This window comes from Puma concolor, chromosome F2 (genome assembly GCF_028749965.1).
Source record: "Puma concolor isolate L17-30 chromosome F2, mPumCon1.1.hap2, whole genome shotgun sequence".
Lineage (NCBI taxonomy): Eukaryota > Metazoa > Chordata > Mammalia > Carnivora > Felidae > Puma > Puma concolor.
Genome location: NC_141684.1, coordinates 29,134,259 through 29,149,813, shown reverse-complemented (window position 1 = coordinate 29,149,813; position 15,555 = coordinate 29,134,259). Strand labels below are relative to the sequence as shown.

Sequence of the window (15,555 nt, the reverse complement as noted above, 5' to 3'; positions counted from 1 at the left end):
ACAAGCTAAATTATTTGAAGATACCATTGGGTCTAAAGAAAAAAGGAATAGACTTTTAAGGATAATTACTTTTCCATGTTTATGATTGAAAAACTCCAGCAGTCACTTCAATTCTTGATGTGGCTGGTGTTGGACCAGTGAGTGCCTCATCCCACTACTACTTTCACAAAAGTAACACTTTCAAGCATAGAGATACATATCTCTAGGGATATGACACTGTTTCATGCTTCTTCTTTAGAGGAATTAATGTTCACTCTTCCTGTGTTTAAACCTACAAGCATGAAAAAGTCAAAGGGCATAAACAGTTCTCGGATACATTTCTATTAGATGAGTAAAAGTCCAAAATTAACCAAACAACTACTCTTTTGGCAAGGCTGTAGGAAAGCTAGGACATCTACACATTGCTGGTTGAATGACAAATATAACCAACTCCTATAAAGGGGACCAGGGCAATAGCTGCCAAAATTATTGGAGCATTTGCCTTTGGCTCAACATTTCTGCTTCTGGCAATCTAACATTTGCCTCTACAACACTTAGAAAATGATTTGTGAACAAGGTGATTCATCACAGCATTGTCTGCTAGCAGGAAACTGGACCCTGCCTTGTGTACAATAACAGTGGACTAGTTTTATAAAGCCAGACATTGGAACACTAGGGACCTCTCAAAAAGAAGGAAGAAGATACATCTTGATCTACTGATATGGAGAGAGAAATCCCCAAAGATATTCTTAAGTGATAAATGGAGATTGCAGAACAATATATATACAATATGGTTTTGTTTGTGATATGCTTTATGGAAGAAAGGTAAGAAAATATGAATATGTAGGGTATTTGTGTTTAAAGAGACACAAAGTGTGAAAACAAACAAACAAACAAAAAACAAGGTGAGTAGGATCAGGGTGACTGGTGACTTATTATTGTATAATTTTTTATAACCTTTTGGTTTTTCACTTAGTTAAATGAATTATCAGATCAAAATAAAATAAATACTAGAATTTCAGGGTTCACCTCTTAAGAAACTTAGGGGAAATGGGACTTTCTCTGAATACTTTATATCCCCTGTACATCTGGTTTTTATATCTCAGTATGGTTGTTTTTAAGATTGTTTGAGTCAGTATTTTTTCTGTAAATTCAAAAATTATTGGGCTTAAGCTAATATTATTCTTATGCAAAATACATTTTGAAGGAATAAAACAACTTCCAACAAATTCCTTATTATATGCTCTTATTATATATTTTAATTCCCAACAACTTAAAGGTTTTCTTTGACTAAAATTTTACAATATGTAGTTCTTCTGCAACTTCTTTGAAGTAGTCCTGGATTTTTTTAAGTCAAAATATGACCTGTGAATATGAACATTTACTAATATGTGTGTTTCACCAACTAATTAAATATTTATGAATATTTAATTAGTGATATTCCTAAATAATTGAGAGTGTTTACAAGGAAGTTTGGGATTTAGGGAAATTGAAATAGGAGACATCACTGAGGAATTGAGGATTTATGTTCATGGAATGGGACACCAACCTATCCAGTCCACCTCCCAGGCAAGTAGGAGGCTGGCACCAAGAGGCCCACAGTGAGAGGCCAGGAGGTGGGGAGGGGAACCCTTACCCACACTGGGTCCCAGGGGCAACACTGCGTGGGACCAAGGGAGAGACATGTGAACAGCTTCTTATGGAGAAAACAAAACAGAATCCAGGCAGTTGATAAGTAAAATGTCAATCCCAAAGCATTAGGAGGAAAGGAAAGTCAATAGAAGATAGGAGGAAGTCAAACACCAGGAGATTTGGACAAGAGAACTGGTACTAAGTAAAGTTCAGGAGGTGATGCTGCTGTATATAGGGCATCCTTCAATGTATGTATGCATGGTTGGGAGGGAGTTATTAAGGTTGCTGATCTGATTTGGACATAAATAAAGTTTCATAAATATCCACCTCAATTATCCTATATATTTAAAACAAATTTTTTTAATGTTTGTTTATTTTTTTTTCAACGTTTATTTTTTTTGGGGGGGGGGGACAGAGAGAGACAGAGCATGAACGGGGGAGGGGCAAAGAGAGAGGGAGACACAGAATCGGAAACTGGCTCCAGGCTCTGAGCGATCAGCCCAGAGCCTGACGCGGGGCTCGAACTCACGGACCGCGAGATCGTGACCTGGCTGAAGTCGGACGCTTAACCGACTGCGCCACCCAGGCGCCCCAATGTTTGTTTATTTTTGAGAGAGAAATAGAGCACAAGCCGGGGAGGGGCAGGGAGAGAGGGAGACACAGAATCCAAAACAGTGTCCAGGCTCTGAGCTGTCAGCACAGAGCCCAGCGTGGGGCTCAAACCCATGAACTGTGAGCTCATGACCTGAGCCAAAGTCAGACACTCGACCGACAGAGCCACCCAGGTGCCCCATAATTATCTTATATATTAATAATGAGTATAGCGTCCGTTTATTGAGGCACTTTATGTGGGTTATTTAATTTCAGTTTGAAACTACTCTCAATTAGGCATTAAAACATGTTTTTTAAGTTCATTTATTTATTTGGAGAAAGAAGAGGCAGAGAGAAAGAGAGAGAATCCCAAGTAGGCTCTGCACTATTGGTTCAGAGTCCAACGTGGGGCTTAATCTCACAAACCATGAGATCATGGCCTGAATCAAAATCAGGAGTCAGATGAACACTCAACTGACTGAGCCACCCAGGTGCCCCCAAAGTTTTTATATATGAAGAAACTGAGGTTCTAAAAGGTTAAACAATGTTTCCAAGGTCATACATACATTAATTCAACAGGTAGTTAAATAAGCACCTATCTCTGCATTACCCTCTAGACTCTGGGAATACAGTGATCAATGAGGTAGACAGACACAGTGTATTCTCTCATGAAGCTTACATTCTAATAGGACAGAGGAGATGGACAATTCATGAATAAGTAATAATAAAATAATTTTAATTGCCATGTGGAGAAACCGAGGTGCTACTTTGAATCAGATAGTCAAGAGAAAGCCTTCTAAGAAGTGACACTTAACTTGAAAATGGGGTGACCGGAAGGAACCAGCAACAAAAAGGTGTGTAGGGGAAGCATTTTATAAACAGCAAGTGGTATCACTTGTGTTTCAAAATTAGCCTTCTTTGAATCCAAACTTCATGTACTTTCTCATGAAATTCCTGTTTGGTTTAGTCAGATATAGTAAATTCAGTGTGCTAGCAACTAAACCAAACTTTTGCAAATGAGTATTCAATCGTTCTACTGGGAAAGGGACAAATTAAATAAGATTAAATACTGAGTAGAGTAAGCCATAAATGGCCAAGCCATAAAAATATTTGATCATCATGTTTAAATTTGCATAAGAATTATGTATAGTAAAACCTTGGTTTGCAAGCATAATTCATTCCAGAAACATGCTTGTAATCCAAAGCACCTGTATATCAAAGCAAATTTCAAGAACCATGGGCTAAGTCGTAATCACGTGACATTTGGCATCACGTACTACTCATATTGCAAAACATCACTCATTTATCAAGTTAAAATTTATTAGAAATGTTTACAGAACACTTGCAGAACACTTGCAGAACAAGTTAATCGCAATCCAGGGTTTTATTGTATTTAATTTTTTAAAAATTTAACTTTAACCTGTACTGTTCATAGAGCTCTAGGACATGACTTATAATATTCTCTGTTTTCATATTTCCTTCCAAGTTCAGTCTAATCCCATGGAAAAGTGGTTTGACAATGAAGCACATGGAGGTTTATATGGTATTTATATGAACCAAGACGGCCTTCCTGGATGTTCTCTTATACGAGGATTTACCATTTGGACATGCTGGGATTATGGAATTTATTTTCAGGTAAATGTGATCCAATATGGTGCTTGTTTATCTTGTTTTATGATTGTATTTTGTGCTATGTGACCTACAAGTTGTTTTACAGACCACAGAGAGTATGCATATCTATAATGTGACTCTGGTTGACAATGGAATGGCCATTTTTTCAATGATTTACACACCAGCTGCTGTATCTCACAAAATTTCCAGTAAAACAGTGCAAATTAAGGTAAGAAATGAATACAGCCACAATAAGAAGAAAAGGTGAACATTTTGAAGTTCCAATAAGAACAATCTCCTTGATGGGGCACCTGGGTGGCTCAGTTGGTTAAGCATCTGACTTTGGCTCAGGTTATGATCTCATGGTTTGTGGGTTCAAGCCCCATGTTGGCCTCTGCACTGAGCTCAGAGCCTGGAGCTTGCTTCAGATTCTATGTCTCTCTCTATCTCTCTGTCCCTCCCCCATTCACAGACACTCTCTCTCTCTCAAAAATAAATAAATGTTAAAAAAAATTTTTTTTTAAAGAATGATCTCTATGACTTCATAGCTTGGCTAGTCCAAACATCCTCCCCTTGTTCTCATTGTCTTCTGCCAGGAAATGCTGTATCCTTCCCTCTCCTCCATATTCTCCTCACCCCTTCTTGCTTGCCACCTGCTAATATTGCCACAGTTAAATTTTCATTTCCTTTGTGAAACCTTTCCTGAATTTGCTTAGATAGTATTGACACTTTCTCCTCTTTTTGTTTCTACTTTTTCCCTGGGCATACTTTTGTCATAGAAATATGTCATTATATATAACAATTTACCTGCCTGTCTTCCCCCTTCCAATTTGACTGTAATTCTATTCAGGGCATAAAATCACATCCTTTCATCTTGGTTTTATGAATAATCCATTCCTCAAACTGAAAGGCTGTGTTTTGCTACAGTGGAATTTAGAATTACCCATTATAATGTTTTTATTGAGGAAAAGCTATTATTTAAGCTGTACTGTTTGAATTTTTTTAATAGAGCTCATTAATTGTTGGAAGTAGCCCTGGATTTAATTGCTCTGATGTCCTAACTAACGATGATCCAAATATCGAACTTTCTGCTGCCCATCGGAGCACCAGACCTCCATCAGGTGAAAATTTTAGAAATTTAATTTTGGTGTTCATATGAATGCATATTTGAATTTTATTAACTTTCTTTCTTTTATAACAGGTGGGAGAAGTGGGATTTGCTGGCCTACCTTTGCTTCAGCACATAACATGGCACCCCGGAAGCCCCATGCAGGGATCATGAGTTACAATGCCATTAGTGGCCTTTTGGATATCTCAGGCAAGTTTAAACATAGTCTTGAAAAATCTACTTAATCAAATTCTATAAAGAATATGTAGAATATATCTCTTAATGTTTCACTGTAAGTAAAAAAAAAATAATGATTTAAGTAAACATATATGAATCTGCTCAGTATGAGAAGCAAAGAAATCAGATTATCAGTCAATTTGAAGAATGGTCCCCTGCCAAATTTGTATATGTTAAAGAAGTCCCATTTATTTTACCTTCTAAAACAACAGAAATAACACTGGTATAGTGATTTAACATTAATTAGTTTCTATCAATTACAAAAGCCCTTTTATGTAAGTAGGGTTATATATTATTATCTCTCTTTAGAACTGAAGAAATTTAAGCTTATAAAACCTAAGAGCATAGTAACATCTACTGGCTATATTATTCTGTTCACTTATTTCTTCAGTGCTTCTTCCATAGTTGATACTGCTTTGTGATCATTTATATGCTTACTCCCATTGACCCATACCCTTGTTTTTCCCTCAGGCTTCCTTTTACCCAATCATCCAGTCTTATTCCTTTCAGGCCCCTAACTAGCTGTGTCATTTACCACTGCCTGTAGTCCATGTTTATCCTTACCTCAGACCACTCCACTCTTCACACGAAGTGGATCACCCTGTGTACTACCCAAATTTCTATCCCATAGCAGAATCCACCCACACCATACTCTTTCAAGGCCATCCCCAGTTTGAGCTGAAATGCACAGGCATTATATAATAGAGTGATTCCAATATTGCCCATTGCTCAGAATCTTTTGAATCCTTCTTCTACAGTCTGACATGACAATTCTTACAATTCTACTTCATTTAAGGTGGAACATTATTTTTCCCAAATTTGGAAAAGCCATGGCAGCAACATGAGAGAATACCCTCATCCATATTGACACTCTCCCTTGTCTAGCTTTATATTCTTTACCCCTGATCTAACACCATCACAGTTTACTCTCCAATATATACTTCTAATTCCTGCCAGTACATGTTACTCAGCTTTTGCAGTTCCTTTGGTATATAACTCCTCTCATCCCATAGTATGCTTAGTGCTTCCCCAGTGAGGCCATGTTGAGACTTGACCAGGCTTACTGCTCTGTTTTCTAGAAGGGGAGGCAGAGACAGGTCCTGAAAAAGGCAAGATTTTCCTTATAAACAACTACCTCTTTTGAAGTCTTGTCAGGATTTCAAACAAGTAGGGCAGGGCAGCTAAACTCTAATAAGGAAGAAGTGGACCACTTACACAGTTCTGGACATTCAAGGGGAACCCAGAGTTTCAAGGTTCAAGTTCATCTTCTTCTATATTCCCATCCTAACTCAGGGTTCCATTTCTTTTCTATTAGAGCCATGACTTTGAAATAGGAGACTTGCCAGTCTGAAATTCCACCTTCTAGGAACGTTCTGCTGGTTTTGTGATTAGATCCTGAGGTTTGCTTTGAATTTGTGATTGATCACCACAACTTACATTTTCTTTCTTCAAAGCATCAGTGAGGGTCAACAGTTGACTACTTCTAGTTTCCTTGTAATTATTATTTCCCCTCTTCCATTCAAATGCCAAAGTTACTGTACAAGCCAGAGCAATTCTTTCCACTTAGATATTATCCCAGTTCACCACAGGTGAAATCTTAACAATTGCACTGTTACAGCATTCCAGAGACTGTCAATACTACACCTACCACCAGTAAGAGTGTCCTCATTCCCATCTAGACAGCAAGTGAACTAGATTCATCATTGCATCATTACACTATTTATCCCAGGACCACTTATGGTTCCAGCTGTCTAAATCAGGTGGTCTAAAAGTAAAGCCAGAGATAGGATTCTTGTGCAGGTGGTTTATTAATGATGCACATTCACAAGAAAGGGAGTGAGGGAAGTAGGACAGGGCAGAGGAAGGAGTAAGCAAGGATATGGTCCCAGCTGGAGTCTAGCTCCTTCTTGAAACCTCGCAGGGCTGTGCAGTGTGAGCTGTACCACTTAGTTTCCCCCTCTTGAGGCAAGGGAGCCTTCTGTATCACTTGCCAATCAGGCATGGTAACCTTTTGGTGGTGGTGCTAGGAGTGCATAATCTCTTAAGAGACAGAGCTGTCATTTGATCTGATCAAAGGCAATTCTCCAGAGAAGGGGGCAGCTGTGAGTAGTTAGCAGCCAACACAGGAACTAAGGGGCAGTGCACTGGGCCAGGAAGGCAGATCTATACATCTTACAAACAGTATCCACTACTTTGGTATTTCATTAATATTCATCTACAGGCTCATATTCATGTATATACAATATCATCTTAGAAAAAAGTATCAGGAAGAGTAGTAGATGGCACGTAACTGATTTAAGAATTCTGGAGTCACCTTTTTTTTTTCCTTCTATTTTTGAGTTATTGGATTTTAAGTACAATGGAGATTAAGTTTTGGATTCAATAAATGTTATCTTCTGGTCACACAATATATGAAATAAGGCAAAAAAAAAACAAACCCAAAAAACAATGTGTCCGTTAGTCTTTGCTGCATAACAAATTACCACCCAAATTTAGAGTCTTTAAACAACCATTTATTAGCTCATAATTCTGTGGATTGGCAGTTTGGGCTCTGTTCAGCTGATAGTTGTCTGCTGGTCTCATCTCGGATTATTCCATAGGCTGCCAGCAGTTTACAGGATGGATAGGGAGTAGTTGTCTAGGACAGTCTCACTTCCATGTCTGGTGGTTGGTGCTTGCTAATGGTTGGGCTGGTCTTTGACCAGAGTAATTGGGCCACATTTCTCCTAGTCTCATTCACATTCTGGAAATCACAAGATTCCCCAAGAACACCAAAAGAGAGCGAGCCCTAATACACAAGACTTTTCAGATCTACTTATATCACAGTTGCGCTTGTCCCATTAGTCACAGCAAATCACATATCAAAGCTCAGAGAAAATATGAGAGGACTATTCAATGGTATTGATATAGGGAGGCAACAATCTAACATAACTAGTGGTGGACTAGCTACCACATAAGGAAAGAGCTCCCTGTTCAAGGCGGTGTTAAATGATGCGTTTGCTGGAATGTACATGAAATGAAACTGATTCTATTACTTTCTTCATAGAAAATTATTTATTATTTTTTGTCATTTATGTTTTAGGTTCAACATTTGTTGGATTTAAGAATGTTTGTTCAGGTGAAACTAATGTGATATTCATTACTAACCCTTTAAATGAAGATTTACAGCATCCCATCCATGTGAAGAACATACAGCTGGTTGATACCACTGAACAATCAAAAATATTCATACACAGGCCTGATATAAGGTATAATATATGAAATCCCAGTTTTTTTCTTTCCTGTATTTATAGCTTTGCCTTGTCTTTTTCCCCCATCATAGATCTGAGAAAGTTGCTATATTAAAGTAAATATTAATTTCTATAAAATTTTAATCAGCATCATGAAAATTAAGGCTAATGCATCTGTATTTTCAGTTAAATTGAAAAAGTAGGCTTTGATGTGTATGTTTTCTCACTCTGTTTTTTCCATGCATGATAATACCATCATTCAACATAAAATATTGAGACCAGGTTAGGAGCGTGTTGTACATTAATTAATATCTCTCCATAAATAATCATTAGGAATGAGAGACATCTCTATCATTTCTTCCCTTTTCCTTACCTCTTTTGTTTCCTGTTGCTTTCCATATATCTTATCATGTTCACTCCATCATGCACTTTGAAATTAAATGTCAGTCATTATAATCACTGTGACTGAGAATATGCAAAAACTTAGCACAGTGACTTTTTAATCACAAAAGTCAGTGTCAGACTATTTCTAGAAGCTGAGCCACTTAGATTCTAAATCTTAAAAGAAGATAGCCAATAACTGCTACACTTTGTAGGAGATGCAAATCAGGAATTTAGATGTAAGACAAGATTGGAGGAAAGAAATATTTTATGAGAGATCTTTGACCATTTTCAGTATAGGAAGAAGACAAGGAATACTGCTAATTAGATAGACATCTCTTCAGAGAAATGCAGTGTTTCATAAATAGTTTGACTTCATCTGATTTTGTGGGTTTTTTTTTAATTTTTAATTTTATTTTAGAGAGAACACACGATCGCTTCTTGGCCTTTTGGCTAAGATCAAGTGTAGAGAGAACACACGAGTTGGGGAGAGGGGCAGAGGGGGAGAGAGAATCTTAAGCACTTAATCTTAATTTCCATGCTGAGTGTGGAGCCTGACACAGGGCTTGATTCCACAACACTTTCATGACCTGAGCTGAAATCAAGAGTCAGATGCTCCAAAGACTGAGCCACCCAGGTGCTTATCATCTAATTTTGTTTTGATGATAACTGCACACCTCTTCATTTAACAATTAATTATTGAACCGTAGTATTTTTTGGCTCAATAGAGCCTCCCCCCACTAGAAGATTATTAGCTCCTGTTTAGTTATCATTGAATCTTTCAGATGCAATATATAATTTTAATAACTAGGTCATGAAGAAAATACATTTTAAAATAGTCTTTGAGCTCTGTGCTTTTATTAGGATGCTATTGATGTTCTCTCAGATCCCCTTTACAAGGCCCCTAGTGCTTTAAATGTTGGCCAATAATAACCTACAGTTGCCCACTTTTCCAGAAAATTGCTGTTAGCCGAACAGGAATAGCCTTGGGGGGCTAAAACCCTCCCTAACACCACCTCTTTGCAATCCATGGAAAATGACTAGTTGATACAGGAGTTCAAAAGGGCAGCCTCCTTATCTCCAGGTGGAAGCAACTCTCAGTACAGTTAATGATCCAGAGGTACCCCTGAGATAAGATTGAAACTAGTCCACAGACCACAGTTACCTTGTTTTCTTTCCCTTGCCCTATGTGGCTTCTCTCCTTCTTTTTTGATGGTACTCCTTCAATAAATCATTTGAACAAAAATCTACATTTCAGCCTCTGTTTCTTTGCAATATGAAGTAAAGACAGAGCCCTAATCCATAATATAAGTGTGCCACTGGGTACTCTTCCCACAGACTGGCTCACAAAAGCACTCTTCTCATACTTGAATACAGAGAACACATGAACTATGTATTCAAGTCATCTCCAAAACTGTTATAGTATAGTAACTTACCCCACATGTCCCCCTTACAGCAAAAAGGGAGCAAGATGCTAAACACTATCTAATAGATCTGAGCTTTCCATTATTATTTTGTTGTTATAACTCTGGAATAAGATGTATTTCCCCATACTATGTAGCACGACATAGTGTAACTACACAATATACCATGTATACTATGCAATGTGCAGTATTTTGCAAATTAAGCTCCTATTTTACTATTAGAAGCAGCTAACAATCAACACTCCAGGTAGCTCAAGTTGAAGGCAGAATGCCATGTATGGTTGAACTGCATAATGAATGACTTTATAGTATTTCATCTCTTACAGTTTGGGTATTTACATAATGGTTACTGAAATATATAGCATAACAATTATAATCCAAGTATATCTGTTTCTATCTACATAAATAAAAGTCTATAGGAATATATACTAATCTGCAGTTGGTAATGGCCTAAGAGCCTGAGATAGGAAAGTGAAGGAGACTGAACTTTTATTAAGTATTTGCATTATTTTATACTAAGCATAGGATACTTATAAATGTTAAAGACCCATGGAAAAAAAGTAGGAAGGGAAAAATAATAAAGACTTCCCTGCCAGCACAGGGATTTTGTATGTCCTGCACAACAGAGTAACTGTTCACCTGCTTGATGGGACAGTGTTAGTACACTGTGAGCAATGTAGAAAGATGAAATCTTCCCAACAAAATATGGAATAGCAAAATGGAATTCTAATTTTATATCCTACAGGTATAACTTGTACTTTTGAAATTCCAATGAATTAATAATAATACCAACAGAATGGAAAAGCAGACCTCATTACAATACTAATTATATATGCTACTTGGTCCTACTTTGAATCCTTTCTGAAATGATAAGATTCAATCAATCAAAAATTCTTTTGGATACTCTTTTTAAATTTTATTTATTTTTGAGAGAGACAGAGACAGAATGCAAGTAGGTTAGGGGAGAGAGAGAGGGAGACACAGAAGCCGAAGCAGGCCCCAGGCTCTGAAATGTCAGCATAGAGCCCCACACGGGGCTCAAACTAACGAGCTGTGAGATCATGACCTGAGCCAAAGTCGGACGCTCAACCAACTGAGCCACCCAGGCACTCCTGGATACTCTCTTATCAAACACTCAATTGAGTGTTCCCCTAGAAACAGGGGAAGGATACTTAATCTAAATATTCATTTGTTTCACTTTTTCTCCACAGTAAGGTGAATCCATCTGATTGTGTAGACATGGTTTGTGATGCCAAAAGGAAATCTTTTCTCAGAGACATGGATGGCTCCTTTCTGGGAAATTCTGGTTCAGTGATGCCTCAAGCAGAATACGAATGGAATGGAAATAGTCAATTTGGAATTGGAGACTACAGAATTCCTAAGGTGATGCTCACATTCCCAAATGGAAGTAGAATTCCTGTCACTGAGAAAGCGCCTTACAAAGGTTCGTTGGATATTATTCTGTTAGTCCTCAAGTTTGTGAAACAAAGTACATATATTTTTATGTTTACTAATTGGGGTACTCAATCAATAACATATTTTCTACTTACTAATCTTACATAAATGAAAAATATAGTCCATTGATGCTTTTGCAAAGAGATTGCTTTTTCTTGCTAAAATGTATATATCTGTTTTTCTAGGAATTATTAGAGATTCAACCTGTAAATACATCCCACAATGGCAGGGCTATCGGTGCTATGGGATGGAATATGCAATGATGGTTATTGAAAGCCTGGATTCTGACACAGAAACTCGAAGACTCTCACCAGTGGCTGTAGTGAGCAATGGTTATGTTGATCTCATTAATGGTAGGTATTCAGTGTAAACAAATTAGAGTTACTCAAACATTTGCTATTTATTACATGCATGGAGACATCACATATAAAACTAGCAAACGGGCGCCTGGGTGGCGCAGTCGGTTAAGCGTCCGACTTCAGCCAGGTCACGATCTCGCGGTCCGTGAGTTCGAGCCCCGCATCGGGCTCTGGGCTGATGGCTCGGAGCCTGGAGCCTGTTTCTGATTCTGTGTCTCCCTCTCTCCCTGCCCCTCCCCTGTTCATGCTCTGTCTCTCTCTGTCCCCAAATAAATAAGTAAATAAATAAATAAATAAATAAATAAATACGTTGAAAAAAAAATAAAAAAAAAAAAACTAGCAAACATCAGGATTGCTTTACTTTCTGTTTGTAAGAAAAGATATGTGTGCAGGAGAGATGCTTGACACCTAAACAGTTTCCCATATTAGAAAGCAAGGACAGTTATTGCAAACTGACCATCAGAAGAAGAGGAAAGTTATTCCTTGAGTGATCTTCATACCTGTATTAATAAGGTGGCATAAATATTTGAAGGAAAAATTGGCCTGTCTCCAAAAAGACATTTTGCCTTACATAAATTAAAAAACAGACAGTGTGAAAAAACAACAACAACAACAACAACAGATAATGTGTTATTTGGAATACTTGAGAACAGGTATTTCCAGCCCACTTGTTTTTCATTTTCATGAATCTTTATAAGGCTTAATCTTGAAACAATGTGTTTTGGGGTTTTTTTTCTTTTCTTAATTCCTTTGACTGTCAAGAATATCTTGACAAGCTCCAGAGTTTAGGCTCCTTACATTCTGGTCGTGGGTGGCTCTAGTACAGAGGGACGGCAGTGGCCTCCATAAGAATTCAGATCAACTCAGAAGTCCAGGACTTTTTGAAAACCCAAGATGAACTTCTAACATCTGCAGAAAACAGAGGGCAGAAACTCATTGTATTACCCTGAAATAGTCAGGGGCCCAAAGATTAGTCCCTAAGAAGGCTTAAGAGTCTTTTAAGTGCCGAAATGGCCTGTAACCTGCCTGAGAAAGATTTCTGTGCCCTGGCAGTGTCAAAACATGTACTGAAATATCCCACGATTCAACAAAGTGGCCAGTATGCCACAAAAATACTCATTTTTTAAAATGAGTCGAAGAGAATACAATGAGCTAAATCAGGGGTGTCCCAAAGTTACATGATTTCAAGTCTTTCCCCACTTCCGTGGCACCAACAATTTGCCTGGTTTCTCTGGCCTGCAATCAACCCAGTTACAAGTGTTGCCTTTAAACAAAGCAGAGAGCTTGTGGAAAGAATTTTAGACCAGTCAGTGAATAATGGAGATGTTTTCTAATTACTCTTTTTAAATGGTGGAGAAAGATTTTATTCTATTTATTTTTACATTTTTCTTTTCTGAAAGACAATACAAGCTTTCTACTTACAATAGTGACATGACATTTCTCTTAAAAATAAATTTAAATTTTCATTAAAAAAATTTTTTTTAATGTCAATTTACTTTTGAGTGGGGGAGGGGCCGAGAGAGAGAGGAAGACACAGAATCCGAAACAGGTTCCAAGCTCCAAGCTGACAGCACAGATGCGTCACATAATGTGGGGCTCGAACCCATAAACCGTGAGATCATGATCTGAGCTGAAGTAGGACGCATAACCGACTGAGCATCCTAGACACCCCAAAAATAAATTTAAATTTTTAAAAGTGACTGTCAATTTGAAGAAGTCTTAATTGATAGTAACATTGCAAAAATTATGATGATATTGAAAGAATCACGGAATCATGAGATACACTACATTAGATTGGAAAAAAATTTTCTAAAGATAAAAGTTATTGAATACCACTAAAGTTTCCTTTAAAATTTTAATACTCAATTTCATCTATTTTTAAAATATGGCTTTTGCTACTCTAAATTTTTCATTTAATACATAGAAATTTCTTTCTGTTTGTTTTCAAAACCCACAAAGAAGGTTTGTTTAAAAGTAGAATTTATATTTTGGATGCTAAGAGAAAGTTCATATTCTACATGAGATTCAGAAGTTTATACTGATTCAAAATTTGATTGAAGTTCAGTTATAAATATTGATTAGAATTCCAAGTAAGCCAGGAAATTGAGCAAAGCTATTGAATAAATACATCAAGAAAATTTATCATTCCGTATCTCACTCAACGTTTTATAACCCAGCTGAAGTGAAATAGTTTGCTACAAAGGTCATATTATGCCTGTTCTGGAAATGTCTGGATTCCACTGTCTTTTGGCTTTCTAGAAGGATTATTGAAGTATTATTTCTCAGATCATTAATGATGTTGACCCCCCAATGGTGCTTATAATACCAGTCGTTAATAAAAAATGTATTAAAATAACAATGCAGGAAGATTAAAGACTTCATAAAAAACATACTTAAGAGTGTGTCAAATGCACAAATTAACTGATGAAGATGAGTGACTGAAGGAAAAAGTTAATGAATCCATGGGTTAGGCGGGTTTCCAGGTACAAGCTCTGTTTTTAACAAATTAATGGTTAACAGCATATTTCTCACTAAAGAGGCTCCCCACCTGAATTCACATTTAATAAGTAGGAGAAAAGATCAAGCACTTTCTTACCATGTGGCCTTGGCTTTAATATGATTATTAAAGTAGAGATTCATAGAAACCTCTTTCCTTCAATGACCTTCCAGTGCAAACTCAACACACTAACTTACCTTTTTTCACCCTGTGCAGTATAAAAGTATGAGTAGTAGGGAGAAGTGGCTTCCCTGCCTTCCTTTTTTTTTTTTTTTTTTTTTTTTTTAATTTTAATGTTTATTTTTGAGAGAGAGAGAGAGAGACAGAGCATGAGCAGGGGAGGGGCAGAGAGAAAGGGAGACACAGAATCTGAAGCAGGCTCCAGGCTCTGAGCTGTCATCATGAGATCCATGAGAGCGTGACCGGAGCTGAAGTCAGAGGCTTAACTGACTGAGCCACCCATGCGCCCCTCTTGCCTTCCTTTTTTTAAGCTAAGGTTTGAGAAATGGCTTAGATCACTGGATAGATGGGTGGATGGATAATGGATGTAAATGCTGAACCTGACCACTGCAATTTGTTTTTAATACAATTAGTCTTCAGACTTTGCACTAAATATATTCATAATATGGAACATGAACGTTTACTTATGTGGCTTTAGGCCCACAGGATCATGGCTGGTGTGCCGGATACACATGCCAGAGAAGACTGTCCCTGTTTCATAGCATTGTGGCTCTGAACAAATCTTATGAAGTTTACTTCACTGGCACCAGTCCTCAGAATCTTCGACTGATGTTGCTTAATGTTGACCATAAAAAGGTAACACGAGATAGAAATAATTTCTTGAGTTATTGGTGTTGCTTATTGACATACATTTCTATATGCTAAGGACTTTCTGTCCTCCCCTGTTCTCTTGAACATTGTCAGACCTACAGCTCATTTTCGAGGGTCATCAGCATACTACTAAAAATCCTGTCAATCCAGAAGGTTTCATCAGCCTGAGAGCATAGATGCATACCAAACACCCTTCCCCCATATACACTTGATTCTCTGC

General features: G+C 37.5%; 1 protein-coding gene across 3 annotated transcripts in view; it reads left to right on the top strand.

Moving 5' to 3' along the window:
* PKHD1L1 (PKHD1 like 1) overlaps positions 1-15,555 on the top strand; it is a 159,140-nt gene that overhangs the window by 125,530 nt on the left and 18,055 nt on the right. For all 3 annotated transcript variants that reach the window (XM_086695604.1, XM_025922529.2, XM_086695602.1), the window contains exons 64-71: positions 3,689-3,837; positions 3,920-4,042; positions 4,823-4,934; positions 5,015-5,131; positions 8,241-8,406; positions 11,405-11,637; positions 11,834-12,001; positions 15,163-15,320. In XM_086695604.1, the coding sequence (XP_086551730.1) occupies positions 3,689-3,837; positions 3,920-4,042; positions 4,823-4,934; positions 5,015-5,131; positions 8,241-8,406; positions 11,405-11,637; positions 11,834-12,001; positions 15,163-15,320 (1,226 nt within the window). The remainder of the gene's footprint in view (positions 1-3,688; positions 3,838-3,919; positions 4,043-4,822; positions 4,935-5,014; positions 5,132-8,240; positions 8,407-11,404; positions 11,638-11,833; positions 12,002-15,162; positions 15,321-15,555) is intronic.